This window comes from Podarcis cretensis, assembly GCF_951804945.1.
Source record: "Podarcis cretensis genome assembly, chromosome: 12".
Taxonomy (NCBI): Eukaryota; Metazoa; Chordata; class Lepidosauria; order Squamata; family Lacertidae; genus Podarcis; species Podarcis cretensis.
In genome coordinates, this window is record NC_137181.1 from 40,658,974 (window position 1) to 40,686,674 (window position 27,701).

Here is a 27,701-nt window from a genome sequence, read left to right on the forward strand (position 1 = left end):
CCCCCCAACATAAAGCCTGCCCCCCTAAAATAAACCCTGGCTACACCCATGGTTTCTAGGGAGTCCCCCCCCCAAGTCATAGCTTGGGTTTCAGCAAGCCAAGTCTGGTCTTCCCAAGTCCAAAAGAGACTAACTTCTGTCTTACCTCCTTTTTCTGCAAATATCACTAGCTAGTTGTTTAGATATGTAAAATGGACTCATATCAGCGCTAGCTTAACCAAGACTGGTTTGACCACTTCAACACTTCCTTCAGTTACAGACTCCTGCTTAATAGATACAAAACCACAGGACTAAGGTTCCCAAAGATATAATCCACCCAACCCCATCTTCTAACACCATGATTGCAGTTTTAACATATTGTTAAAACATTGTGATTTATTCCACTGTATTCTCTTTTGACTTTTGTATTTTACCATGTTTCTGTAAATTTCACCACGAACCTTTGCTGGTGGGAGGCATATACATCTTTTAAATAAATGCACAGGATCGGTTTCACTTCACTATATCACATTACAGCCAGTTTGTTTTGTTCTCTATTTCATGCCAATTTACTCAGAGCAAAGAGTGTACCTCTTTTTGATTTATTTAAACTGCAGCATTTCTCCATAGATAACTGCACATACCGTGTTGTGCTTGTGTGAAACAGCCATTTCCAGATACAACTAACACCATGAGAAGATGAACAGCAGGTACTGGGCAGTAGGTTTTTAAAAGGATGCATGGCATGACAAAAGTGGATAGAGAAGTTATCATTGAATAGTAGAGTTGGAAGCATAGCTGTCAACCTTCCCCCTTTTTTTTTGCGGGAAATTCCCTTATTCCAGCGTCGTTTCCCGCTGCTTCCTGCTGCTATCCCGGATTGTTAGATATCCCATAGACTGTCCCCAGGACAGGTGAGGTTGCTGATCCCTTATTTTCGAAGGCTGCTGATCTCTTATTTTCAAATCTGAAAGTTGACAGCTATGGTTGGAAGGGGCCCCATGGGTCATCTAGTCCAACCCCCTGCAACACAGAAATCTCAGCTAAACCCTTTGTCAGAACACCAGAAATTGGGGGCGTCCAATGACGCTGAATGTTGGAAGACTTCGGACAGATAAAAGGAAGTACTGTACTGTACTTTATTTTATTCACACAGCACATAGCTGAGCTATGGAACTCGCTCCATCAGGAGGCAGTGATTGCTACCATCTTGGATGGCTTTAAAGGGGGATTAGACAAATTCTTGGTGGAGAGGCTTATGGATGGTTACTTGTTGTTTAGTCGTTTAGTCGTGTCCGACTCTTCGTGACCCCATGGACCAGAGAACGCCAGGCACTCCTGTCCTCCACTGCCCCCCGCAGCTTGGTCAGACTCATGCTGGTAACCTCGAAAACACTATCCAACCATCTCGTCCTCTGTCGCCCCCTTCTCCTTGTGCCCTCCATCTTTCCCAACATCAGGGTCTTCTCCAGGGAGTCTTCTCTTCTCATGAGGTGGCCAAAGTACTGGAGCCTCAGCTTCACAATCTGTCCTTCCAGTGAGCACTCAGGGCTGATTTCCTTCAGAATGGAGAGGTTTATCTTCTTGCAGTCCATGAGACTCTCAAGAGTCTCCTCCAGCACCATAATTCAAAAGCATCAATTCTTCGGCGATCAGCCTTCTTTATGGTCCAGCTCTCACTTCCATACATCACTACTGGGAAAACCATAGCTTTAACTATACGGACCTTTGTTGGCAAGGTGATGTCTCTACTTCTCAAGATGCTGTCTAGGCCTGTCATTGCCCTTCTCCCAAGAAGCAGGCGTCTTTTAATTTCGTGGCTGCTGTCACCATCTGCAGTGATCATGTGGATGGTTACTAGCTGATGGCTATACTTTTTCTCCACAACTGGAGGCAGCAATGATTCTGAATACTAGTCACTGGTAGACACAGGGAGAGTCTCTTGTGCTAGAATCCTGCTTCCAGGATTCCCACAGGCATCTGGTCAGCTACTGTGAGAATAGGATGCTGTAGGAGGTGGGCCATTGGCATGATTATGATTATTTATAATTATAATTATTATTTTTGGAAGTCTACCTTTAGAGGCAATGAACTCTCAACAGAGTTCACTTTGAACTCTACAGTAAAGGGCACGTGGAGCCCTCTCTCCCCAATCCGCTGCTGCGACCCGTCTAAAGAGCCCATTTCCTTCCCTGCAAGTTTGCGAAGAGCCCAGCATTAAAACTACTTGGTTGAAGATAAAATAACAAATAACAACGAGCGGAGTGCTCTTAAAAAAAATAAAATAAAAAGGCTCCTTCTTCCTTCCCCGGTCCTAAAAACTGCAATGCCCTCGAGGGAAAGGAAAAGGAAAGCGGGCGCGCTTCGACGCCACTCGCGCTCGCCTCACCCTAGAATCACGTTGAGGGGCGGCTTTGCCTTGCAGGATTGGCGGCTTCCCGGAGTCGCCGTCCTCCTTCCCCCATGAATCGCATCTGCAAGCGCGCTCCGACGGAAGCGGGAGAAGCCGCTCGGCAAAAGAGGAGACCCGCCCGCCCGCCGCTCCAGAGCTCTGTGGCGCTTGAAAGCCTGACGGAGACAGACTTATATGTTGCTTTATTTTATTATTTTTTAAGTGCCGGAGGAGGACTCTTCTGCTTCCTCTTTATGCCTTGCCCTGAGGGGACGCCGCCGCAGTGGCGCACACAGACACACGCCGCCAGTTCTCCTCAGAGAGAGATGCCCTCTGGAACTGTTGCTAAATTCTTCCGCGGGGCCCCGAAGAGGCGCGACCCGGACGGGCAAATCTGAGCTGCTGAGGCACTTGGCGCGCTTTATGGCCAGGACCGGCGGAGACGCCACTGCGCCGCTTCTCAGGCGAGGAGGGAAGGAAGGGCCAGGCAGGCCGCGCGGCCGCCCGGCTTCCCTCCTCCTCCTCCTCCTCCTGGGCTGCCGGGCGGTGACAGCCGAAGCCAGGCTCGCTGGCGGCAACAACATGTCCGTCGCCTTCCCCTCCTCCCCGCTGGCTTCTTCTTAGCGGCGCCTCCGCCTCCTCCTCTCCGCCCAGCAGGACCCGCCCGCGGTGCGGCCCTGTCCCCTCCTTCCCTCCCTCCGGAGGGAGCAGCCGGCGGCGGCGGCGGCAGCAGCGGGGAAAAGGGGAGGCTCCATCCAGCGCGCTCGCTCGACGGGCGCACCGAGCCGGGCACTGGGCGAGGAGCCTGGCGGCGAGCCTCGTCGTGCCGGCCGGGCTGCGGCATGGCTGAGGCTGGCGCGGCCGGGGCGGGAGCCGCCGCCGCCGCCGCCGCGTCCTCCGCCACCACAGCAGCCGCGGTCGGCGGCGGCGGCGGGGGAAACGGCGGCGGCGGCGGCAACGGAGCGCTGCAGCAGGGCTCCCCGGCCGCCGGAGGGCTGGCCGCTTGCGGACCCGTCCGGGCTGTGGTCGCCGCCGCCGCTGCCGCGACAGCCGAGAGCCCCGCGGCGGCAGCTGCTGCTGCAGCAGCGGGAGGCGGCGGCGGCCCGGGCAGCGGCGGCCCTGGCTCGGCTCGCGTCGTAGGGAAGAAGGCGCAGCTCCGCGCCGCGCCGCGCGCCAAGAAGCTGGAGAAGCTGGGCGTCTACTCCGCCTGCAAGGTAAGCCGCTTGGCACGGGGTTTTTTTTGGGGGGGGGGCTGCGGAAACGAAAAATTAAACACAGTAATAGTTGTATTAATAATAATAATAATAATAATAATAATAATAATAATAATAATAATAATAATAATAATAATGGACTCGGCAGCTGCATCCATCCGTAGACGTCGCCCTGTTCCCTTGCCGCCCCCAGGGGGCGTCCAGCGTTGCCGCTGTTGCCGTTTGCTAGTTGCCGTCAGAAGGGGAGGCTCCGGAGCTGCCGGCCGGGCTACTCTTTCAGCCCGTTTGGAAAGCGGAGCGAATAGGAGGCCCTTCAAAAAGGGAAGGGTTGCACCGGTGAGTGCGTGTGCGGGGAGGGGTGTGTGTGTGTTTATGTGCACGCACGCGCAAACGGGTGTTTTCATTCCTGTCTCTCCCACTTAAGGCAGCCTGGCAACAGGTTGCTCGCTGGGGAAGCAGCGATTTGCTTAATTTTCTTCTTCCTGACCTGTAGCTATGTTTCGTTGCGCGATCGCCTGATTCGGATTAGTTCATGCATGCGTGCATGCATGCCAGCGTAGCTGAAAAGAAAAAAGAAAGACAATTTCCCATTAGCTCCTGCAAGCTCCATTGTTAACTGTGGTTGGCGTTGGTAATTATTGTGGGTTAACTGGCTCAGGGTGCAGTGATGCACACAGTATTATGTTGTCATGCGGTTGGATTACTGCAATGCGCTCTGTGTGGGGCTTTCCTCTGGGTTGGCCTGGAGGCTGCAGCTGGTGCAGAATGTGGTTGCCAAGGTCGGAGACAAACTACTGCCAACATGTGACACCTTGCGTGAGGGATTTGCACCAGCTGCCAATCTGCTACTGGGCCAAGTTCAAGGTGTTGATATGCACATAAGTCCCTGTACAGCTCAGTACCAGGTTCCTTGAGAGACTGCCTTATTTCTTATACTTATTGCTGCAGTCTGTGGGACAGTTTCTCCTGCAAGTTCCAAAGCTCTCAGAAGCGCACTCCCCAGTAACTTGGAACAGGGTGTTTTGTGTGGTTGCCCTGTCCTGTGGATATGACAGGTGCGTATTATCAGCAGTTTCTGGAAAGAGTTGGACACATTTTTGTTCTAACAGCCTTTCCCAGCTGGGTGAAGGGTTCTTTACGACGAGTGCCCTCTTGTTAGTATTTTAGTCATATATATATATATATATATGTGTGTGTGTGTATGTTTTAACTGTTATCAATTATCATAAGTGTAAATTGTCTTGAAATGTTGGTTTTGAATGCAAATAATTCATTAATTGTAATTATAATAACATACACACAACCAGTCTCTGAGCAGTGGGATACTAGAGTGCCAGAGCTTATCTTGGGTTCGGTTTCTTTGGTATGAAGATCACTGTGGTGTCTTTTTGAAATATAGCTTTCCCTCCACATTTACACAACCTGAGCATAAGATAGAAGGACTCACAGCTTTAACATTCCAGCAGATCTTAATACCCCATTAGGTCTCCAGGGACCCTTCCCTCCTAGCTTTGGTTACAGCACAGAGAGCAAGTCAAGCCTCTGTATTTTCCCAGCTCCATACAAGTCTATCCCAGAGTAGAATTGTAGAGCTGGAAGTGACCCTGGGGATCATCTAGTCCAAACCCCTGCAATGCAGGAATATGCAGCTGTCCCCTACTGGGGTCGAACCTGCAACCTTGGCATTATCAGCACCGTGCTCTAACCAACTGAGCTATCCACCCCAGGCCTATCGTTCTCTAGGGGCTGGAGTCATCACTAACAAATTGTTTCTATGGCAATACATTTATACTTGACCAGGCTCCCATTGTACAGATATAAAACCACAGACTTGGAGGGCGCCCGAAGGTATAATCCAAACCAAACCCTTTCCCCAATCCATATTGTGGGACAGGTTGTGATTACTTAAGGGAAGGGGAGTACTTTGCACTTTGTGCATGGCTAGAGCTGCTCAGTTCTTTGCTTTTGCACCATATGTCCCAGGCTTGGCAAGAGAGACATCTTGTAGAACTGGGTGAAATTCAGCCTTCCCTGTACTTTGTCTGCCTTCAGTTTCTGTATGACTCATTTCTACTTGACAGCCCAATGGAAGGTCTTTCCAAAAAAGCCCCTTACTTGCCCTGCTCTGTTTTTAAGGAAGCACCATGGCAAGACTGAAGGTTGTAATGTGTGTACAGTGTTTAAGTGGAGATGTTCCACAGTTCTCTGCACAGGGAGGAAAAAGAACCAATTTGCAGGCAGCTGTAAGGCAACACAGGATTGAGAATGCATGTCAAAAAGGCAAGATGTCAGTGCATCTTTTTGGAGAAAGTGATATGGAGGGGGGGGGAGCAGGGAGAACATTGTGTTTTCAGAAGAAAAGAATACTTAGGCCCAGCAGGTTATGCCAGCCGTTGTTTTTACTCTATTATTTGCTTGGTAAAATGGTGCCCCAGCTGCTTGTCATGTAAACACAGGATTGAGCACAGAGACAAACTCCTTTAAGTGCCTGCTGTGTGTGTCTGTTTGAAGAGATAAACAATCCCCCCCTTTCTTTCTTTTTTTGTTTGCACAAGAAAGCCATTCCAGCACTCTGTATCCAGTTGTGTGCAGTGCCAGTGTACTTGGGGGGGAGAGTAGAGAAGGACAAGCTTGGATTGGGCGCTTTGAGCTGTAACTCCTCCCAAGCTCCCCCCCCCCCCTTCCCTCTGCCTGGTCTTGGCAACAGAGCCTTTGTTTTGACAGGATGACAGCTGAAGGAGGTGGAGACTGTGGCTTGTTCCTTTTTTGCAGCCTGTAGCTGACGGGAAACCCAGATTACCAATAGTATGAGAAGCTCGAAGCTCAGCCTCAGGAGAGCACAGGTGAAGGGTCTTCCCCAGCTCTTCTCCTTTGCTACAGTAAAAACAAGCTTGAACCATGAATAATTTGGAAATTATTTATTTCATTTTTACCATTTTCTCTCTCCAGGAAACTCATTGTGGTGCATCTTCCTCCTTGCCCATTTTATCCTTAGAACAGCCTAACTAAAGTAGGTGTCTGGCCCAGTTGCACTCTGTGAGGGGGGTGGGGTTCAATTTCTCCAAAGTCGTCTTAGTCCTGTATTCGAACCCACTTTATCACGCTGGTTTGCAAACACTCAAGGCTACATCCAAGGCTAGGTTTGTATACCTCATATTGCAATGTGTGAATGAAACAAGCATATTTGGAATACACAGTACAGTGGTACCTCGGGTTACATACGCTTCAGGTTACACACTCCGCTAATCCAGAAATAGTGCTTCAGGTTAAGAACTTTGCTTCAGGATAAGAACAGAAATCGGGCTCTGGCGGTGCGGCAGCGGCAGGAGGCCGCATTAGCTAAAGTGGTGCTTCAGGTTAAGAACAGTTTCAGGTTAAGAACGGACCTCCGGAATGAATTACGGTAAGTACTTAACCTGAGGTACCACTGTATATTCTCTAGCGAGATAAGATTGACAGCATCTTCTTTGTGCTTGGGTGTGGCCTTCATCCCCTCTGCAATCTGAAGATAAGATAATAAAGACCTTTTCCCAGCATTCCCAATAAAAGTCCTTGCCACTGCCCAGTTCCCACTGACAGCTCCCCTCCCCCTGCCAAGCTAAAAAAAAAAAAAGGTATAAAAGGTAAAGGACCTCTGGACAGTCAAGTCCAGTCAAAGCCGATTATGGAGTTGTGGCGCTCATCTCGCTTTCAGGCCAAGGGAGCTGGTGTTTGTCCACAGACAGCTTTCTGGGTCATGTAGCCAGCATGACTAAACCACTTCTGGTGCAATGAAACAGCATGGTGGAAACCAGAGTGCACGGAAACGCCATTTACACCACAGCGGTACCTTTTTATATACTTGCACCGGTGTGCTTCTGAACTGCTAGGTTGGCAGGAGCTGGGACAGCGCAACGGGATTCGAACCGCCAACCTTCTGATCAGCAAGCCCAAGAGGTCCAGTGGTTTAGACCACAGCGTCACCCATGAGGGAGGGATGCATTCTGTCAGGATGTGAGGAAGGGTGTAATCCCCCCTCCCTGTGTCATGAATTCTGGGTTACAACGTCCCTCCACATACACCTACTATTAATTTAAATACTAGCTGTACACTGTGTGTTTGACCCTCAGAATTTGCTATGAAACATTTTAGTACTCTGAAGTTTCTAAAAATAAAAAGTCGTTCTTTGATTGGAATTGTTTTTAACACTGATAATGTGTACAGCATGACCTGCTTGTTAAAAATGGCCAAATCATCATAAGATTAGGCACTTCATTAGAAGTTGCTGCCTAATCCCTGTGCTCTGCACACAAAAGTAAGAAAATGAAGAGTTAACCTCGTCATGTCCTTCTAACCAGTAATATTTAGAGTGGCGATAAGGGCAATGAGGCATTAGGAGCTAGTAAAACTGGCAGAATAATGCCTTTAAATCATGCATATACATATATGTCATCATTTTGCACATTGCTTACATGATATACTGCTCTCTGTTCCAAGTAGCGTACAACCTAAAATGTAGAGGAAACAACAGATGGGGGGTGTAAATAGGGAACTGTTTTGGTTAGATTTAGACTTAGATTATACAAGCTTAGTTACAATAGGGGATGAGAATTTAAATAATTCGGCTTTGATCCCCTACATTCCAATAGTGGAAATAATACTTCAAAAGATGCTAGTTCCTGCTGGAACTCTCTCTGCCTCCTGTCATTCCAATACCCTGAGTCATGCAGTAATAGTCTATGGGTAATAGGAGTAATAATAATCATGCTGCTAGAACAGGGACAAAAGTTTTCCGTTGATAAATTAGTCCATGAAACAACCCTATGTTGTGAGGTTGAATAGAGGAAACTGTTTGTTAAAACATTTGTACGCTTGCAACTCAGCTCTGAACAAGTTTGATTAAAAGTAATTTGTATTGAATTGGCTGGGAATTTCACTCTAGTCACCCGCGCACTCTGGTTCCCTTTAGATGTTGATGGACTACAAATCACATTAGCCTCAGCCAGCACGGCCAATGGTCAGGGATGATGGAAGTTGTAGTCTACAACATCTGGACAGCACTGTGTTGGCTTCCTCTGAACATAAGCCTTAAAAGTGCTGTAGAGTTGGGGTACTGATATGTTCCTGTGTTTGGGAACTAATATTTCCTGTGAACTTTACATAATGGAGTTCACTCCTTTTAGATTAGAGTGGTTAAGTGTACAATGTCTCCAAATGCTCTTCAGTGTCAAAGGGTAAATTTCAAATCAGAAAATCCTTTTAAACTGCCCCTTTGTAGGCAAGCCTGAAAGTAAATGCCACTGTTTCTGTTTGTTTTTTTTAAAATAACTGGCATGCATTTGGAGGTTTCTGCATAATATTTTAAGAGGATTAGAAATAAAAATAACCAGCAGGTTGTAAGTCATACTCAAGAGTAGATCCATTGGAATCAGTGGAGTAACTTAATTTGATGGGGGGGTCTACTCTTGAGAGTATAGCCCACTGGCTCCTTTGTAGACTCATTTCAAAAGTTCTCAGATCCGAGAGTTTATTTTTGTTCAAGCATTAAGCATTAAACTATGATGTAAATGAATGCAGTTTGTCTTTTAGCCCTCTTTAGGGGGTTAGCTTTGTAGTTAGGTAAACACTTGAGGGGGACCAGCAGGGATAAAAACAAGAGCTCCACCCTGCCACTGTTTCCATTGCCCTCCAACTTTGGGGGCCGGCCCTGAAGTGGGGGGCCTCCAATCCTTATGGAGGCTCCCAACACATTTTAGAACCCTGAGTTTCTAGGGTTCTAAAATGTGTTTGGAGAGCTTCTTTGAATATAGAAGGCTTCACACTCTAGAAGATAATCTTCCCCAAATTAGAGCGCGACCAGAACATCAATGGGGGCAGACCTACCAAACTAATCTCTGCTACCCTCCCAAGCATTTAAATAAAGGTAAAGGGACCCCTGACCATTAGGTCCAGTCGTGACCGACTCTGGGGTTGCGGCGCTCATCTCGCTTTACTGGCCAACGGAGCTGGGGTACAGCTTCCAGGTCATGCGGCCAGCATGACCAAGCCGCTTCTGGCGAACCAGAGCAGCGCACGGAAACGCCGTTTACCTTCCCACCGGAGCGGTACCTATTTATCTACTTGTACTTTGACGTGCTTTCGAACTGCTAGGTTGGCAGGAGCAGGGACTGAGCAATGGGAGTTCACCCCGTCGCAGGGATTCGAACCGCCGACCTTCTGATCGGCAAGCCCTAGGCTCTGTGGTTTAACCCACAGTGCCACCTGTGTCCCAGACTAATCTCTGCTACCCTCCCAAGCATTCACGTAGCCATAAATGTAATGGCAGAAAGGGGAATCTATCTATTCTATCTATCTAGCATCTAATCTATCTATCTAATCATCTATCTGTCTAATCTTATACTTTGCATCTGATTTCCAAGTGTCTCTATTTGTCATGTTGCACAGTTTAACATGAGTCTGCTTCTCTCTCGTCCATGCATATCCACATCTCATCCCTCTTTATGCCGTTTGTTTAACAGCAGTAATTAATATGAAGAATTAATCTTTGCAACTGCATAACTTGCTTACTTTTAACAAATTGGAAGCATCAGTTAGGGCTGAAGGGATCGGAAAATTACAGGAAAAACTGGGGCAGATGGCAAATGGTTGGATGGGTGCAGATAAGGAATCAGGCCCATTTGGTGATGCTCGAACAGTCCTGAAGATACTGGGGATGTTCATTATTGGAAGTGTTTCTTAAAACAACAAAAATCCATTGTTTTTTCTTGCCTGGATGGAGGATAGAGAGAGCTGTATATAGAAACGAGCCTACTGTCCAAAGGTTAAAAAAAATCACATTTGTTGCTTTAACCACATTTGCGTTTGGCCCTCAACACCACTGGCATGTGACTGAGATGGGAATAAAGCCCATGGCATGATAAAAGGTCCCTCATCCGCATGTTAAATAATGCCCACCCAAGCCTGTGATTCTGAATTGTAAAACTCTTGACGTGATTTCCAACAGTGCACTTGTAGTTTGACCTTTGGAGTTGGACTGAGGACTCTGTGCACGGAGCTTATGCACTTTGGTACAGGAGGTCTCAGATGTGAAAGATAGTAATTGAATACTTGTGCTCCCTGTCTCATTATTTGTGTGTCTATCTCAATGGAAACTGAAGATCCCTGTTGTCGTAAACACCTTCGGAGACTGTGATATTGAGAGTTTCTTTGGGCAAGCCTGAATTCACCACTTAAATCTCTCTTTGGTGCAGCAGCAGCAGCACCTACTCATTCTGAAACTCTCTGGTTTTCAAGAGCAGCTTGTCAGGCAATAAATACAGTCCTTCTGTGCTTACAGAAGTAGATTCACAGCTTTCTGGATCACAGCCAAAACATTATTACATTAATCTTCCTAATTATTAGCACTTCACTGTTTACTATTTATTAGAAGAAAGGGCAGTAGATATAATTAGACATGTGGCGGATATATAGATTAATCACAGTGGTCTTTGAGAGTGGTGTATATAATCTGCAATCCATATATTGTGCTAGCACATATCATTAGAAAAATGTTCATCATAAACCAAATCCATACAGTAATTTATTTTCCAATGTGGGCGACTCATGAGAGCTAAGACTCCTCATTGATTAGAGTTTCAGTTTAGGGAAGGTAGTAATGCAAAGTTACACAATGATCCAGTTAATTGGTAAATTATAGAAAACAAAGATGTGCTCAGCTAAGTACTTTGGCTTGACTGAGTTCGTGGGCTGAATGCTGAGGGCTGAACAACACATTACACTCCACTTCCGAAATGACATTATCCTTTTGAGTTTTCCCCAAACGTGTAGGATCGCTTGCTCTTATCCTGCTGTCATAATTATGTCCTACATTTTCCTACCAACATGGGTCAGAAATTCACAATGTGGTGACCTCGAAGCATGAATCACCTGGCGTATTCTGAGGGAGTGGAGGGGAGCTCAACACAGGGGAGCCATTTTCAGCAATGGTTCCTTGTCTGTGTGATCATCCCTTAGCATGACAAATCTTCCTTTGTTTAAGAGAGTAGTAGTAGTAGTAGTAGTAATAATAATAATAATAATAATAATAATAATAATAATAATAATTTATTTATACCCCGCCCATCTGGCTGAGTTTCCCCAGCCACTCTGGGTGGCTCCCAATCAAGTGTTAAAAACAGTACAGCGTTACATATTAAAAACTTCTCTGAACAGGGCTGCCTTAAGATGTCTTCTGAATGTCAGGTAATTGTTTATCTCTTTGACATCTGATGGGAGGGCGTTCCACAGGGCGGGTGAACATTGTCCAAGTGGAGTGAACTCTGTGGAACACTCTAAAGCGCACATAGTCAATTCAGTGCCCTACAGAGTTTGTTGCATCTTATTTTTATGCCGTACTTACCAGTGGAATGTACATAGAATAATCATAGAACGTTGGAAGGGACCCTGAGAATCATTTTCTAGTCCAACCCCCTACAGTGCAGGAATATGCAGCTGTCCCATACAGAGATCGAACCTGCAACCTTGACGTTATCAGCACTGCACTCTGACCAACTGAGCTATCTCCTGCATGAGCTGAATCAACAGCAAAGTTATCTGCACCTCTTGCTTCTAGCTTGTGCAACCTGAGGAGACAGGCTGGCTCTCTTGAATTGGAGTCCAAAAATCTGGAGGGCACCACGTTGTCTACCCCTGCTATTAAGCACCCACAGCCTTCATTTCTTAACCTCATATACATACTGTACAACTTGCACAATGTTTCATAACGTTGGCACTAAATTTTTTTTAACTACTCTCCCCAGCGCCTTCCCAGCGCTCTCAAGTTCTCAAAAGAGGTAATTTCATACATTCTTTCCTAATGAAAAGCAGAGGAGTGACATTTTATTGAGTTGCACGAGAGAGGAAACATTGCAAAAGACTCAAAAGCCACTCAGCGGGGTGTAATTTGAACTCCTTAGGAATGCTGCACTCACTATTGAGGGCAAAATATTTTCACTGCTGGGGTCAAGAACAGAAGGCATATGGCCTCCGCAAGAATGCTGGATCTGAATGCCATTTGCTGCCTTTGAAAACCACTCAGAAACAAAACACAGCGGCTTTTTTTCTTAGCTGGTGGAAGCACCTGTGCTGAAAGAACCTTCCTGGCTTCCAGTTTGTTTCCTAGCACCATTCAAAGTGCTCCTTTTCATCTTAGTGGCCCTGATACAGGATGCCTTCGGAAGCATACGAGCATCTCTGCTCCGAATCCCTTCCTTTTCGGAACCCGAGATTAGTTGTTTAACAAGAATTAGCTTGCTAGAAATAAAACTGAGAGCTGCAACGAATGCCTGCCAGCAAAACAAAACACTTTTTTCTCCGTTCCTGTAGGAGGGTTGGTATTCATTCCTGGCAGTTTAGCTCTTCCGACTACAATATTGATACATCTGTTTGCATCTCTGATGCTAATTAGTGTGCAGTGTTACATTTTTGTGTAGGTACTCAGTCTTTATGGGTTTGGGGCTCTGGGATAATTATGGCACAGTGTTCTAAAATCAAGTGCTTATTCATATTTGGGAGAAACTGTGTGTGTGGTTGCGCTCGCACTCCATACAGAGGCTTTTAAATTTATTTTTCTTACAGCAATGATTTACAGATCCACAGCAGCAAGCTTACCCTTTACAAACCTGGGCAGCAACTCTTCCAATGTTTTTCTGAGAAACAGGCATACTTAGTAAAACAAACAAACAAATCCCCTCCACACACACAAAAACAATCATACACATACACAGAGTTCATACCAAGGGCAGATAAATAAATGAACACATTGTGATGTTCAACAGATTTGTCATGCAAGTGAAATAAAACAAATGGCTATTGGAAAGAAGTTGCTTTGGCACAACTTTCGGATATGTTCTGTTCTGAAACATGAAAATTTAAAGATTCCAGTGATCTTTCTGTTAGAACTCCTAAACTGGGAAGTAACAAAATCCAAACGTGGATCAGAGGGAAAGCCCGATCTTATTGAGACATGAAAGACTGCAAGATAGTCGTTTTTGTGTGTGGCATTTGCAGATTCCTGTAATATATGTAGTATGTTCGAAAGCACATTACTAGCATAAATAGCATAGTCCAAGCTACTAAAATATTAATAGGAAATTTTGCAGTAATGTATATCTCTAAAACTATGGTGTTGCGTGTTATGATGTGTTTTATTAATTTAAAAAATACTGAATTACTTCCGTAGCAATGCCAGGCTTTGTCTGCATGTTACGTTTGGGATAGCGAGAATGATGGTGGCCTCCAGGAAAAACAAAAACAAATGAAAGGTTTAATGTTAACCTTTGTGGAAGTTTTCATTAAAAATGTATGGGAATTTCCCAGTAGAAATCCACAGTATTTCTGGCACGTGTAATCATTTAAGGGTGAGAAAACATTGACCTATAACATCATGATTAGATGTAATGCCTGCTCAGAACTGCATTGTAGCTTTTGGTTCATTAATGGCTAGGAGAATGATCCTTTGACGATGTTGTCTACTTTTTTTCAGCCAGTACTTCTTCCACATCTAATGTATAATTTGCATATAGAATATACTGTATGTAATCTTTATAGAATGGCTTAGATCCAGAGTTACTCTTTTGTAAAGGGGCTACGATCCAGCAGAGGCTTCCATTCACGATAGATAGCAGGGAAGTGAGTTTTACTTATTTTCCGTCAGGCTCCTCCAGCCCTTCGTAGCAGATGTTTGTGGAATGGTGGTGAATATCACCTTCTTCCCCCTTATGTGAGCAGGACCATAGAGTAATATTCTGTCTTTATAGCCATAGAAGATGGCTACTACCAATGACGGCTATGCTTTTATCTCCATTGTCAGAGGCAATGAATTCCAGTTGCTTGGAATCACAAGTGGGTTGAGAGCTGTTGGGCTCAGGCAGGGGTAGGCAAGCTAAAGGTCCGGAGCCCGGATGCGGCCCAATCTCCTTCTCAATCCAGCCTGCGGACGGTCCGGGAATCAGCCTGTTTTTACATGAGTAGAATGTATGCTTTTATTTAAAATGCATCTCTGGGTTGTTTGTGGGGCATAGGAATTCGTTCATTCCCCCCTCCCCCAATATAGTCCAGCCCACCACAAGGTCTGAGGGACGGTGGACCGGCCCACGGCTGAAAAAGATTGCTGACCCTTGGGCTCAGGTCTTGCTTTTCAGGCTTCCCATATGAATGTGGTTGGCCACTGAGAACAGGGATACTGGATTTCATTTCTGGTTTGATCCAGAAGGATTTTCCTTATGTTGTTCTTCTGTATTTGTGTATAAACACAAGCGCATCTTACAGAAGTCAAGAAAATAGCTGTGTTGTGGCAATGTAAAAGCTCTCCTTTCCTAGCATTACTGGTAATATGGGGAATGTTTATACATTCTTTAAACTCGTACGATCTCTCTCTCTCTCTCTGTCTCCCTATCTCCCCACCCCACTTTCTTAAAATTACAGGCTGAGGAATCTTGTAAATGTAATGGCTGGAAAAACCCTAACCCACCTCCAACTCCACCCAGAGCAGAACTACAGCAGGCGGTTGTGAGTCTTAACGAACCATGTCGTAGCTGTAATCATGCACTAGGTAGGTTTTGTAGCATTTTCTTCTGGAATTTCTCTTTATTTATTTATTACTTATACGCCGCTTTCCCCACAGTAAGCTGTGCCCAAAAGTGGCTCACAGCAAACCCATTTGCAACATTAAAATGGAGAAACATAAAAAACCCACAAATGTTATTCAGAATTGTTATTATTCAAAATAACAAAATCCAGATATTAAGCAAATACAGGATAAATTCAGTTATTGCAATAAAACAAAACAAAACAACAATTTTGGCTTAATCACATAAATACAAACCAAATACGAAAGTTGACCGACAGTAAAGTTTCGGGTACTGGTACCACTCTGCACTCCCAAGGTGCACTTAATTGAAGTTCATAGCCTACCCAGTTCCAAAGGTTCGGGGAAGGTAACAGTAAATTGAGTAAATTAAGAAAAAAACAAATGGACCTAAATATACTGTGTATTTGAAAATATGCTAAAGCTGAGCACAAGGGTAGAACCAAGACCAGATATTCAGTAGTTCTGCAGAGACAATGCATAAATTTTTGTTCTCTTTTTAGTTATCATTCTTCTCCTTTTTTCTATTAATATTTGTTGATATTCTTACAATGAAACAATTTTAAAGTAAAATCATTATATAAAGAGAATGTAATGCAAACATTTTCAAGTAGAATTTCCCAATTTATGGTTATCTATTGCTACTACTCTGGATAGTAGTAAAATTATTTTTTAAAAACAACAACAAAAGCCTCTAATGTATTGTGGCTCTCGAGTTCTGCACTCAGAATTCCTTACCTGGAAAACACATTATTATTATTATTGTTCTAGATTCATAATTATTATGATAATGTACTGTGAGGGGCAAAAATCCTATTTTTGTTGTTACATATATGCGTTTATGTGCAGTTGTGCAGCACATGGACATAACTCACCTGCACACTTTTTTTTTTTAGGAAGATGAAATACTTGATTCATGTAGCACCTCAAAATTCTTTGTAATAACCAAAGGGGGGGGGGGAAAGCTCCATAAATAACTTTACGGTATGGGTCAGTTTCCAAAGTTATTTTCACGGCTGCAGTTTGAAACCTTAAAGCAAAAATAGCTGATCCAAGAAGTCAAATTACATATATAGGGTTTTTCTTCTTATTCTTCAAATGTAACGCCCTCCATGGCTGCTTGTTTTGCTATATCTATCAACCTGGATTTGGGATTCAGGATTTCAGTGCATGAAATAGCTTTCCCAGATCAGACTCTTGGAACAGTGTTTTCCTATCACATCACAGAAATGTGAACAAAATACATTTAAATGACTCAAGATGTGTTCAGCTGCAAAAACAAAATAAATCTGAAGATTATGCATATACCTATGCGGCTCAACTAAGTATGGAAAACAAGAAGTAACAAAGAAGCATGATTAAAAGATATGTCATGTCATTCTGCTGTTGTTTGTTAGCAGTTTCTTCAGCAGATCTAGGGAGGCAATTTTGTACCAAAAACTGATAGCCACAGCTCCACAAGAAAGCTGCAAAATGTACAAGTTTGCTAAAATTCAATATTGCCGTACCTCAAACATAAATATATTAAAATTTAAAACAGCTTTCTATGACTAGTATGCTAATGATTGCTAAATATCTATGTAGTAAGGTATTCTCTAATATTCCCTTTATTTGTGAGGATTGGAGGTAAGTTTAAATACCATAGAATGGAAAACAAAATGGCTTTCTTATAACAACATAGAGCCACTGAATACATTTGGTTAGATCTGCAGGGACAATAAGACCTTAAGTCTGAACAGGCTCAGAAATGTGGACTCCTTTCTCTCTCCTTTGGAGAGAATAGATAATCTATTGAGAATAGGAGCTGATAACAGAAATGTCTTCACAGTTCAGACCCTGCTGTCATTAAAATGACAGTGTAACTAATTTCCCAATTAGCCTCCTGCTGTTAGATGGTTACAACTGCCATTTATTAAGCTTCTAAGACATTGAAGCATTTGCTTTTCTTCGGTTCTCAGGGATATGCTTCTGGTAGCCTAGGAAAGAATTTTGCTCCAAGTTTTTATGCTATAGCACCTGTGCGTTCTTAGGGTAGCCTGATGACATTTAGGAGAACTAATTTGTTCCAACAAAGTTACACCAGAGATCTTGCAAATAATCTTTTGCAAATCTCTGAGACCCAAATGCACCATAGAATGAAATAAGTGAGAAATCTCAGGTTGACAATATTATTCCGGAGAGGTTTGGGGACTCCTCACATATCTAAACTGTAACCGTATCGCTTTCCTACTAGCAGACATACAGAAATCTCTCACATGTGAATTTGTTAGGAACATTCTCATTGCAAAGATATGTCATACAATAGGGCTCGGCAATATCTGGTTTTCAGCATTGTGATATATCACCAGCTAAATAGTGCAATATATCACAATGTCTGAAATAAGGATGGAGCTCTGTAGAGGCATTGGCTGGCTTCACAGTTTTTCCTGCATTGTGATTCTCTGCCTCCTTGCAAGAGGAAGGGGAGAGCTGAGCCAGCAGAGTTAACAGGGGCTGCAGGAATCAACAGAAGCTTTGGCTTGCTTCACAGTTTCCCCCACATTGTGATTTTTGTGTAGCATACACACACACATCATGGTTTGTGATATATTGCCGCGTCAAAAATTATGAAACCAATATCACAACATGGACTTCAAACTTCAAACTGGTTTTGGATGATATATCACTATATCGCCCAGCCCTATCAACACAGTAGATAATCAATGTGTTCTCAGCTATGGAGAATCTAAATGGCACACTGTAACGGACAGGAGAGATAACATTTTCTGAAACAGAAGAAACAGGACTGATTCATGCCCTATAGTTTACTACACATAATGGTTAATAATCAGCAGTGGACAGTGTGGTGGCATGGTAGTGCTCACCTGCCCTGTGGTTGGTCATGTTGCTGTGACTTACTGGGAGGTAGAGCAGGAGGGTGGCAGGGAGGTCAGCACAGTGCAAACGCCCTACAGGAGCCACAAATGGGCTTTACCGCTGTGTTCGCTCTGCACTGGCCTCACTGCTATCTTGCACCCTTCTTTCTCGGTAAGACACAGCAACCTCAACATGTCATCAGCCACTGCTAATACAGTTTTTGCAGCAGCACGAATGGTGTGTGCTCAGAATTGGAGAGAAGATACAATACCAGCGAAGGAAGAATGGTAAAAGGTAAAGGGACCCCTGACCATTAGGTCCAGTCGTGACTGACTCTGGGGTTGCAGCACTCATCTTGCTTTATTGGCCAAGGGAGCTGGCGTACAGCTTCCGGGTCATGTGGCCAGCATGACTAAGCCACTTCTGGCGAACCAGAGCAGTGCACGGAAACGCCGTTTACCTTCCCACCGGAGTGGTACCTATTCATCTACTTGCACTTTGATGTGCTTTTGAACTGCTAGGTTGGCAGGAGCAGTCACTGAGCAACGGGAGCTCACCCTGTCACGGGGATTCGAACCGCCAACCTTCTGATCAGCAAGTCCTAGGCTCTGTGGTTTAACCCACAGCGCCACCCGTGTCCCCAGGAAGAATTGTAGATGAAGCTAATAGAAGATATAGAAAGGGCAAGATGGACAGATAAGAGTAAGAGATGAGGATAAAAAAACCATTCAAGGAAGATTGGAAATGTTTTATAGATTATTTGGAGAAATATTGCAAGCACTTTAAAAAAGTTAACAGTAATAGAATAAATTCAGCAGTTAAAAATACCGAGATATAAAATGGGGAGAAATTAGAATATGTGGTGGAAAAGAATGTAATAAAATGCACCATGGAAGTGGGGGGGGGAGTCAATATTAATTGTGTGGTTTTTTATATTTGAAATTTTGTTTCAATAATAAATAGAAAATAATAGTGCAGCTTTTGCCGCATCTACTGATTTTAGGTTAACACAGCAGGGTGCAAATCTGACAGTAACTGTTTGGATGTGGAAAATACTTGATGTATTAGTGTCTGTGATAGCATCTCTAGCAGGTTGAAAAAAAGATTCTCCATGAGCTCCCTTTGGCTTATGTGTGTCTGTTGCCCATTCCTGAGACAGGCCAATTTAACAAAGAACAGATAAATGCTTCCATTTGCTCAGGCCTTTCCCTTTAAGCTTTGGATTTACTTCTTTGTTTAGCTGCTCACGTTTCCCATTTGGAGAATGTATCTGAAGACGAAATGAACAGGCTCTTGGGGATTGTGCTGGATGTCGAGTATCTCTTTGCCTGTGTTCACAAGGAAGAAGATGCAGATACCAAGCAAGTCTACTTTTACTTGTTCAAGGCAAGTTGCCGGTTTTTGTTTTGTTTCCCGGAATACATTCAGTGCTGCTGTTATCTTGCGTAAAACATCCGTAGAGATTGATGCAAAAACTGAGCAATGTTACCATCAATTAGTGCACTGTATTTGGCTTGGATCCAGTATGACAGTAATTCTGGGCTTGACTCATATAAGATGTAGTGCCTTTCCTCTATATATGATAGAGTCTGTAGGTAATGCCCCAAAGAGGACCTTAAGGTCCATAAATAACAACACTTTGGAGGTCCCAAGCCTCAAGGAGGTTAGATTGGTTTCAAGTCGGGCCAGGGCCTTTTCAGCACTGGCCCCGATGTGGTGGAATGCTCTGTCACAAGAGACTAGGGCCCTGTGGGATTTGACATCTTTCTGCAGGGCCTACAAGACGGAGCTGTTCCGCCTGGCCTTCGGCTTAGACTCACTCTGACCCCTTATATGGGATTTGGTATATAAATTTTCTCTTGGCTTTTTTGCTGGCCCATGTAGGACCAGCATGGATAGCTGACTCGGGTGAAGATCTGATGTTTCCTCCCTTTATGGTCTTGATTTATGGGCTACTGCTAAAATGAGGCTGCATTTTAAGCTGTATTTTAATTAACTGTTTGTTTGTTGTTGTTATTGTTGTTGCTGTTGTTGTTTTTCTATTACGTTTTGTTGTAATTCATAATTGGTGCTAGCCGCCCTGAGCCCGGCCTTGGCCAGGGAGGGTGGGGTATAAATGAAAAATTATTATTATATTATTGTATAATTGTTATAGTTGCAAACCATAGGTTCTATCCAGTGAAGACATTCCTTTGGTGCACGGATCTCTTCCCCTCCCTTTCCTCTTGCCACATGCCCCCTGCAGATTTCCTTCAGAGGCCTCAGGGAACCTGCAGAACAGATTTGGGGCATGTGGGGAGGAAGGGGAAGGGAAAGTTCCATTGCAGAAGCAGAAGTTCTTGCACAAACAGGATGGCTTCATTGGATACTTTGGTCTTGGAGTACCAAATGGTGATACTCAGGACAATCCAAAGTATGGTGCTGAGTTATAGTGAATACAAATAATCTGGGACTGTCAGATTAGCCAGGCCCAAAACCAAAAGTCTCATTTGGATGCATTTTGGCTTGCCTGCTGCTGAAAGTGACCATGAGGTGATTGATAATTTAAACATTTATCACTTTTAGTCCCTTAAGTAGCAGCAGTCAGTTGCCAGGACATTGTCCTGTTCGCCCCTCCGTAGTTCCTTCCTTATTTCAGATATCGTGATATATTGATACATTGCGATGTTTACCTGGTGATATATCGCAATATTGAAAACCAGTTATCATCCAGCCCTAGTTAGTAAGCTTTTTAATTAATTATTTTTTTTTTTAAATCTCTTTTCAACAGCTTTTGAGGAAGTGTATATTACAGATGGGAAAACCTGTTGTAGAAGGATCTTTGGAGAGCCCCCCATTTGAGAAACCTAGTATTGAACAGGTAAAGTACATCTATACAGAGGCATCTCCTATCAGTATATGAAGTGTCTTGCTGACTTGGGGCTAAGAATGATGACTGAAGACTTTTAGGGAAATTAGCTGGTGTTATAGATCAAGTACCCAGTGAGAAACAAGGTCTGCAGACTAGCTATGCCATGCTAGTTGACTGAAGTTAGCTTGGCTGGTGCAGATTCGATTTATGTGCAAAAGTGGGGCTTCCCTGTTATTGGGAACACTCACTCAGCTGTGGTTTCCATGCTTACCAATGGGAGCACATATGCACCTCTGGACCGCAGTTAGGAAAGACCCCCTGCCCCCTTTCACACTTTTGCAATTTCATTCGGACAGTTGCCCATCCTATCTTTAAAGCTACTGCTCTAGATGGTTTCCCTGGCTTTGCTAAGAGACTTTTTGTGAGTTGCCAGCGGTGGAGGATAGTCTGCTGTTTGATGGGGAGAGCTTAAAACCCAATTTACGGCCCTCAGTTGTACTAAATCAGAGTGCAAACCGTTTTGGGCACATTTGGAATTTTGACAGAGAGTCTTTGCTGCCCTGTCTTGTTGCGTCTATTCTCTAGGTCACAGCTGACAGATAGACACAAACATGTACTTTGCTTTTCGGTAGAGTCTGGGTGAAAGTTGGTTCCAAATTCATTTGACTGTTAAGATAATCCGTGACAGCCAGTGGCATGGTCATTCGACAAGCTACATCTGTGGGAGAAAGTCCTTGCTTTTATTTAAGAGGTTGTTTCGGTTTCTCTTCCAGAGATTTACTTACACGTGTCACCTGTGCTGTTTGGATTTTGAAAAAGATAAAATGTGAAGTGGATCTCAACTAGCCACTAGAGAGAATGCAGTCATTAACCAGGAAATATGCATTTAGTCGTCGTCCCCCCCAAAATATTTTTTATTAGTTTTCACAGTATTATAAACAAACAAACAAACAAACACATAAACAAACATAAATCATAGCCTTATTGAAAATTACACTTATTAACTTTGTTAAGTGACTTCCTCGCTTCCCCTTGGTTGAATTTCACTGCATGTCCTTTTAATGGTTTTCCAAATCCCAATTCTTATAAAATTTAACTTAGACATTAACATCCTTAAATCTTCACCTTATGGAATTAAACATATTAATTCATCGCTTAAAATAAATAAAACCCTAAATATGTATTTAGAGCCTCGTCTTCCTTTTGATTTACAAACGGTCTTATTTATTTATCCTCTCTTTTGAAGGGAGTTAATAATTTTGTGCAATACAAATTTAGTCACTTACCATCGAAAGAGAGGCAAACGATAGTAGAGCTGGCTAAAATGTTCCTGAATCGCATCAACTACTGGCACCTGGAGACACCTTCCCAGCGAAGACAGAGGTCACCTAATGACGACATTGCCAGCTACAAAGTGAACTACACAAGGTAACAGTTCAGGTATTCATTTGTACCTGTAGGATCAGTTCCGGTAGGTAGTGGTTGGCATTTGCCCTTTCCCTATTACGTACAGTGTTGGGACCAATATTCTTGACATCATATTTATTGACTTGATTTAGACTGGATCAGATAAATACATGCAGGGAAAGTCTGTTTGTAGGGTCAAGCTGTAGACAAAAAGCACAGCCTACGAGTTCCAATGCAATATACCTGTGATGACCAGAAGCTAGGGAGCGGGCAGCAGGGCTAGGATATTGCCACCATTCCTAGATAAAATACTTTCTTGCTCCTGTTGAGGCTGTCCTTATTTTGCCCTGTCTTTTGGTGCTGCCTAACAATGTTCCTGTTGCAGATGTCTATGGTTTTGTGGCCAAGCCTTTAAAGGTAAAGGTAAAGGTACCCCTGACCATTAGGTGCAGTCGTGACCGACTCTGGGGTTGCGGTGCTCATCTCGCTTTATTAGCCGAGGGAGCCGGCGTATAGCTTCCGGGTCATGTGGCCAGAATGACTAAGCTGCTTCTGGCGAACCAGAGCAGCGCACGGAAACGCTGTTTACCTTCCCGCCGGAATGGTACCTATTTATCTACTTGCACTTTGACGTGCTTTCGAACTGCTAAGTTGGCAGGAGCAGGGACTGAGCAACGGGAGCTCACCACGTCACGGAGATTCGAACCGCCGACCTTCTGATCAGCAAGTTCTAGGCTTTGTGGTTTAACCCACAGCACTACCTGCATCCCTGACCAAGCCTTTAGGAGAGTGCTAATGAAATTGTTTTGCAGGTAATCAGGTGCAAGTTCTGTGTGAGTAACCTGCTTACTGTGTGCATATTCCCAGCATTTTGGGCAGGATTTGGCAAGCAACATGATTGCTACAATGCTTAGAGTCAGCTGCCAGGGAAAGGGAAATTTCTGCACAATCTTCCTAAAACGATCCACCTCCCGACACATTTCAGTGCCTCATGCAAAGGTCCTGTTCCGCTTCAGTATCAAACCTGGCTTAGTAGGGGCAAGGAAGGCTTTGCATGCCTCAGGGCCTGTTCTGTTCCCTGAAATTTCTCCAGGGAAGGGTGCAAACATCTTGCATCTAGAGAATATCACGTTCACTGAGGTTCCTGCATTGCTGGGGATTGGATTAGGTGACCATCATCATCAACAGAAGATGCCATAGCAATAAAATAAAATGTACTGAAGATAGAGGTAAAAACTTAACCATACAAAATACATTTTGGACGTTTACAGGACTACAAGTCTATGATTTGTCAGTCTACATTTGTTTAGATGTCAGTAGATGCCTGAGCTGGAAGAGCTGGTGACTTGCTTTTGACTCAGTTTTGCAATTCTTATTCTACAATTTGGACCTGCTAGAAGTTTTCTAGTGTGCATGTAGCTACGGAATTTTAACGTGTTTTCTAACCGGATTCTTTGCGGCAAATGTCGTGATTCTGGATATTAATTAAATATACTTTTGTTAAGAGGATGCAGTAAATTCTTTCTCTAAGGTGAATTGATGTGAATAGCGTAGTTAGGTTTTGAAAGGAGATAATTTTTCATATTAGTTTGGATCCGTTGCCTGGGTTTATTCCATCTTAATATTTCCCCCTTTGCAGGTGGTTGTGTTACTGCAACGTCCCCCAGTTTTGTGACAGTCTACCTCGATACGAAACAACACAAGTTTTTGGGAGAACACTTCTGCGCTCCGTCTTTACCGTCATGAGAAGGCAACTCCTAGAACACGCAAGACAGGAAAAGGACAAGCTTCCACCTGAGAAACGAACGCTAATACTCACACATTTCCCTAAGTAATTTTGCTTTTGTTGTGAACTTTCTGATGAACTTAAAATGTATTTTTATTATTATTATTACTATTATTATTATTATTTAAATTTGTATACTGCCCTTCATCCGCAGATCTCAGGGCGGTTCACAACATAAAAATATAATATAAAAGCGCAAAATACATAGTAAAAACAAAAACAAACTGATAAACTCCACCTCCCACAAAACATTTAAAAGGGTATCGGATGTTAATCAGCCAAAAGCCTGGTTGAAGAGGAACGTTTTTGCCTGGCACTTAAAGGTATGTCCTGAAGGCCAAACGTCTCTGGGGAAAGCATTCCACAAATGTAGAGCCACAACAGAAAAGGCCCTTCCTTGTGTTGACACCCTCCGGACCTCTTGAGGAGGAGGAACATGTCACGGCTTAAAATTAGCCGCCCCTTCTTTAATACAGAAGAACTGAGTCAGCATGAGTCAGCGGCCTACAATGAATCGGCAAAACCGACATGACTCATGCAAACCTTTACCTATCTATGTCTATAAATATATAGAGTGGTCATTGATTGTGTGTGTTGTGGGTTGGTTGGATGGTAGGAAGTTGGCTGCGTTTGATATGTAGTTCATAGTTATGTATGATATGTGGGTCATAGTTGGAGAAGACTTTTTTTTAGAATAAAATCAGCATCATGCAAAGTACTCTTTCTCAAGGACTCTTTGTGCCGACTAGGGTCTGAGGACCAGGCAAAGGAGGTCAAAACCTTTTCCTTTTCAAACACTGGCAGAACGAAAGAAGTCCTCAGATGATGATCTCAGGGTCCAGGTTGGTTCACATGGAGAGAGGCGGTCCTTGAAGTATTGCAGTCCTGAGTCGTTTAAGGCTTTATAGGTCAAAACCAGCTCTTTGAATTGCACCTGGGAACTAATTGGCAGCCAGTGCAGTCCAGCCAGCATTGGTGCAATATGCTCAAACCGTCTTGTTTTAGTGTATTTTTGGTCTCTGTGGAAGCCACCCAGAGTGGCTGGGGAAACCCAGCCAGATGGGCGGGATACAAATAATAAATTATCATTATCATTATATTATTATTGTTCCGTTGAGGAAGCTGGCCATTGAATTCTGCACGAGCTCAAGTTTCTGTACCATCTTCAGAGGCAGCCCTATGCACAACACATGGCAGTAGTCATGCAGTAGAAATGTACATGTTGCCTTTTGTGGTTTGCAGGAGACAATCCATGAGCCTGGATTTGGAAGTAGTGCTACATCAAACCATAGCTTAGCTTTGAGTAGTGCCAGGCCCTGGGGAAAGCAGGCTGCGGCTGCTATCTTAGCTCTGGGAATCCCACTTTCCCCCCATTTACACTAAGACATGTTTGGCTTAGCGTTATGTGTGAAGTGGGCCTTTGTATGCGGTTCTGTTTGGGCATAGGCAAAAAAGCAGGATAAGAATGCAGTGAAACAAATATTTTAAAAAATCTCAGTGAAATTTGGTCTAGCTTTTAATTAAGTGATCTTAATGAATTTCTTAAGATATGTATAATGGATGTTTTATGTGATAAACATTGGCTCAGAACCTGAGTTTTCACTGTGTGGCTGGAGAGAGCTTCCGCTCATTGGAAAGCAGTCCTGCAGTGAACGGAAGCTCCTTCTGTTCACCAAGCAAAAATGTATACGCCAAGCCAGGCATTTCTGGAGTTGACCTGCTGTTAAAGTTGATGAAATTCATAACCCAAGATTTAACTCCACAAGGATTGGATTGAAATTGTTTCTGTTTAGGACTCAAAATGAGCTCCAAAGGTCCAAAACTTCATGGCTGGACAGCAATTTGCCAGCTTCGCCACACCATCTTAAACCATAGTTGTGGTTTAATGTATGTGAGGATAATTCGCTTTAGCCTTTAACAGGCTGCATTTCATTGTATAATATATATATAGAGAGAGAGGGAGAGAGAGTTATTCAAAAGACTTATCATTTAATATAAATATTTTATGCTGTATTAGTTTATGTGTCTGTGTGGTAGGATTTGAAAGTGGTCTTTTGTACCCTAATGAGTTCAAGTATCTATTGTTTCCCTTGATTTCGTTTTCAATAATTTAGCAGAAGCTACTTGCTTGCATTTTTAGACTTATCAACACAGTGCAGTGCATTACATAGCTTGTGACTTTATAAGTAGTGTGTCTTGCCGTGCAGCTTGGTGGGGAAAGCCATGAAGATGTCAGCTTACATAATAATTGTACTGTAACAGGAATAATTTATTCATGACTGCTTGCATTTCAAACACATTAGTGGGACAATAGCAAAAGGTACCATGTAATTACCTTTTTTTTTTTTTTTAAGCTGCCGGTTTAGCAAAGAACAAATTGCTCAGCAGTAACATGCAGCTCTTTAATAGTGACTGCTTCATCATGAAGAAACATTGGCAAAGTAGTGTCTCTGATAAGATGAGTTAAATATCTAATGTTGCAAAGCCTCCACACACTCAGATCTTTCAGAGAACAAATAGGATAAGGATAAAGATAAAGATAGATCTTTATGTCTGTCTATCTAGGCTTGCTTCTCTTAGAACTAAGGGTGTGGGAACAAAAATTGTGAAAGTGAAAGAAACTGTTCTATGAGAATTATTAAGGGTTTTTCTTTTTAAAATAACCAGCCCTGTGTCATTTTTGATGAGCTGGCTGTTTTCGCGCCATCTCATGGAACAGTTTCTTTCTCTTTCAGAATTTGTTTATATCCACTTGTTTTTTGAGAGTCTAGAGCAGCCTTCCCCAACCTGGTGCCCTCCAGATGTTTTGGACTACAACTCCAGCCATCCCTGACCATTGATCTTGATGGCTGAGGCTGATGGGGGTTGGAGCCCAGAACATCTGGAAGGCACCAGGTTGGGGAAAGACTGGACTGGGAATTAGTTAGGGTGTACCTGAGTCTGGTCGCAGTGACATAATCACAACAAATGCCATATTTCCACCACACTGAAGGCAATTATAGTTGACTAATGATTCTTGGAATTATGCTGCAAATCAACCTGAATGAGACTGTCATGATGTTGTGTTAGTAATGTGATTTTGTTGGCTTTGCGCCAGAGGCAGATTGGCCCAGTTCAGACAATCATTGAGGATTTCGTAAAACCATGAAGCTGTAAATGAGCACATTTTGCTCTGCTTTCAAGTGCTGAGTTTGGTGTGGAGAGCTTGGTTTATATTAATCCAGAGTTCAGTCTTACATCTGAACCATGCGACCCGGATTTATTGCCCTGGTGTGTTTTAACCGACTTTAAATCAGAGGTCTGTAGTCCAGATGTAATAAGAAGAGCTGTGCTGGATCATATCAAAGACCTCTCTAGTCCAGCATCGCCAGTGGCCAAAGAGAAGCCATTTGGAAGGCCACAGGTAGGACATGAGGTAAATAACATTCTCCTGCTGTCATAAACCATGGTTTAGTGCAATCCCATGCAATATCTATTTAAAAAGAAGCCCCACTGAGTTTGCTGGGGCTTGCAGCCTCACATGAATGTTAAACCATTTTTTAAAATAATCATTCTTGCTGTGAGCAACTTTTCCACACAAAACGAGTGACTCAAGTGGTCAAACTTCGGTT

At 43.5% G+C, this 27,701-nt stretch overlaps 1 protein-coding gene across 3 annotated transcripts in view; it reads left to right on the forward strand.

The window, feature by feature from the left end:
- Positions 1 to 3,198: 3,198 nt before the first annotated feature.
- Positions 3,199 to 27,701, forward strand: part of KAT2B (lysine acetyltransferase 2B) — a 43,233-nt gene continuing 18,730 nt past the window's right edge. For all 3 annotated transcript variants that reach the window (XM_079947222.1, XM_079947223.1, XM_079947224.1), the window contains exons 1-6: positions 3,199 to 3,585; positions 15,028 to 15,154; positions 19,287 to 19,432; positions 20,817 to 20,906; positions 22,144 to 22,325; positions 23,944 to 24,135. In XM_079947222.1, coding sequence (XP_079803348.1) covers positions 3,214 to 3,585; positions 15,028 to 15,154; positions 19,287 to 19,432; positions 20,817 to 20,906; positions 22,144 to 22,325; positions 23,944 to 24,135 — 1,109 coding nt within the window. In that variant the 5' untranslated portion in view covers positions 3,199 to 3,213. The remainder of the gene's footprint in view (positions 3,586 to 15,027; positions 15,155 to 19,286; positions 19,433 to 20,816; positions 20,907 to 22,143; positions 22,326 to 23,943; positions 24,136 to 27,701) is intronic.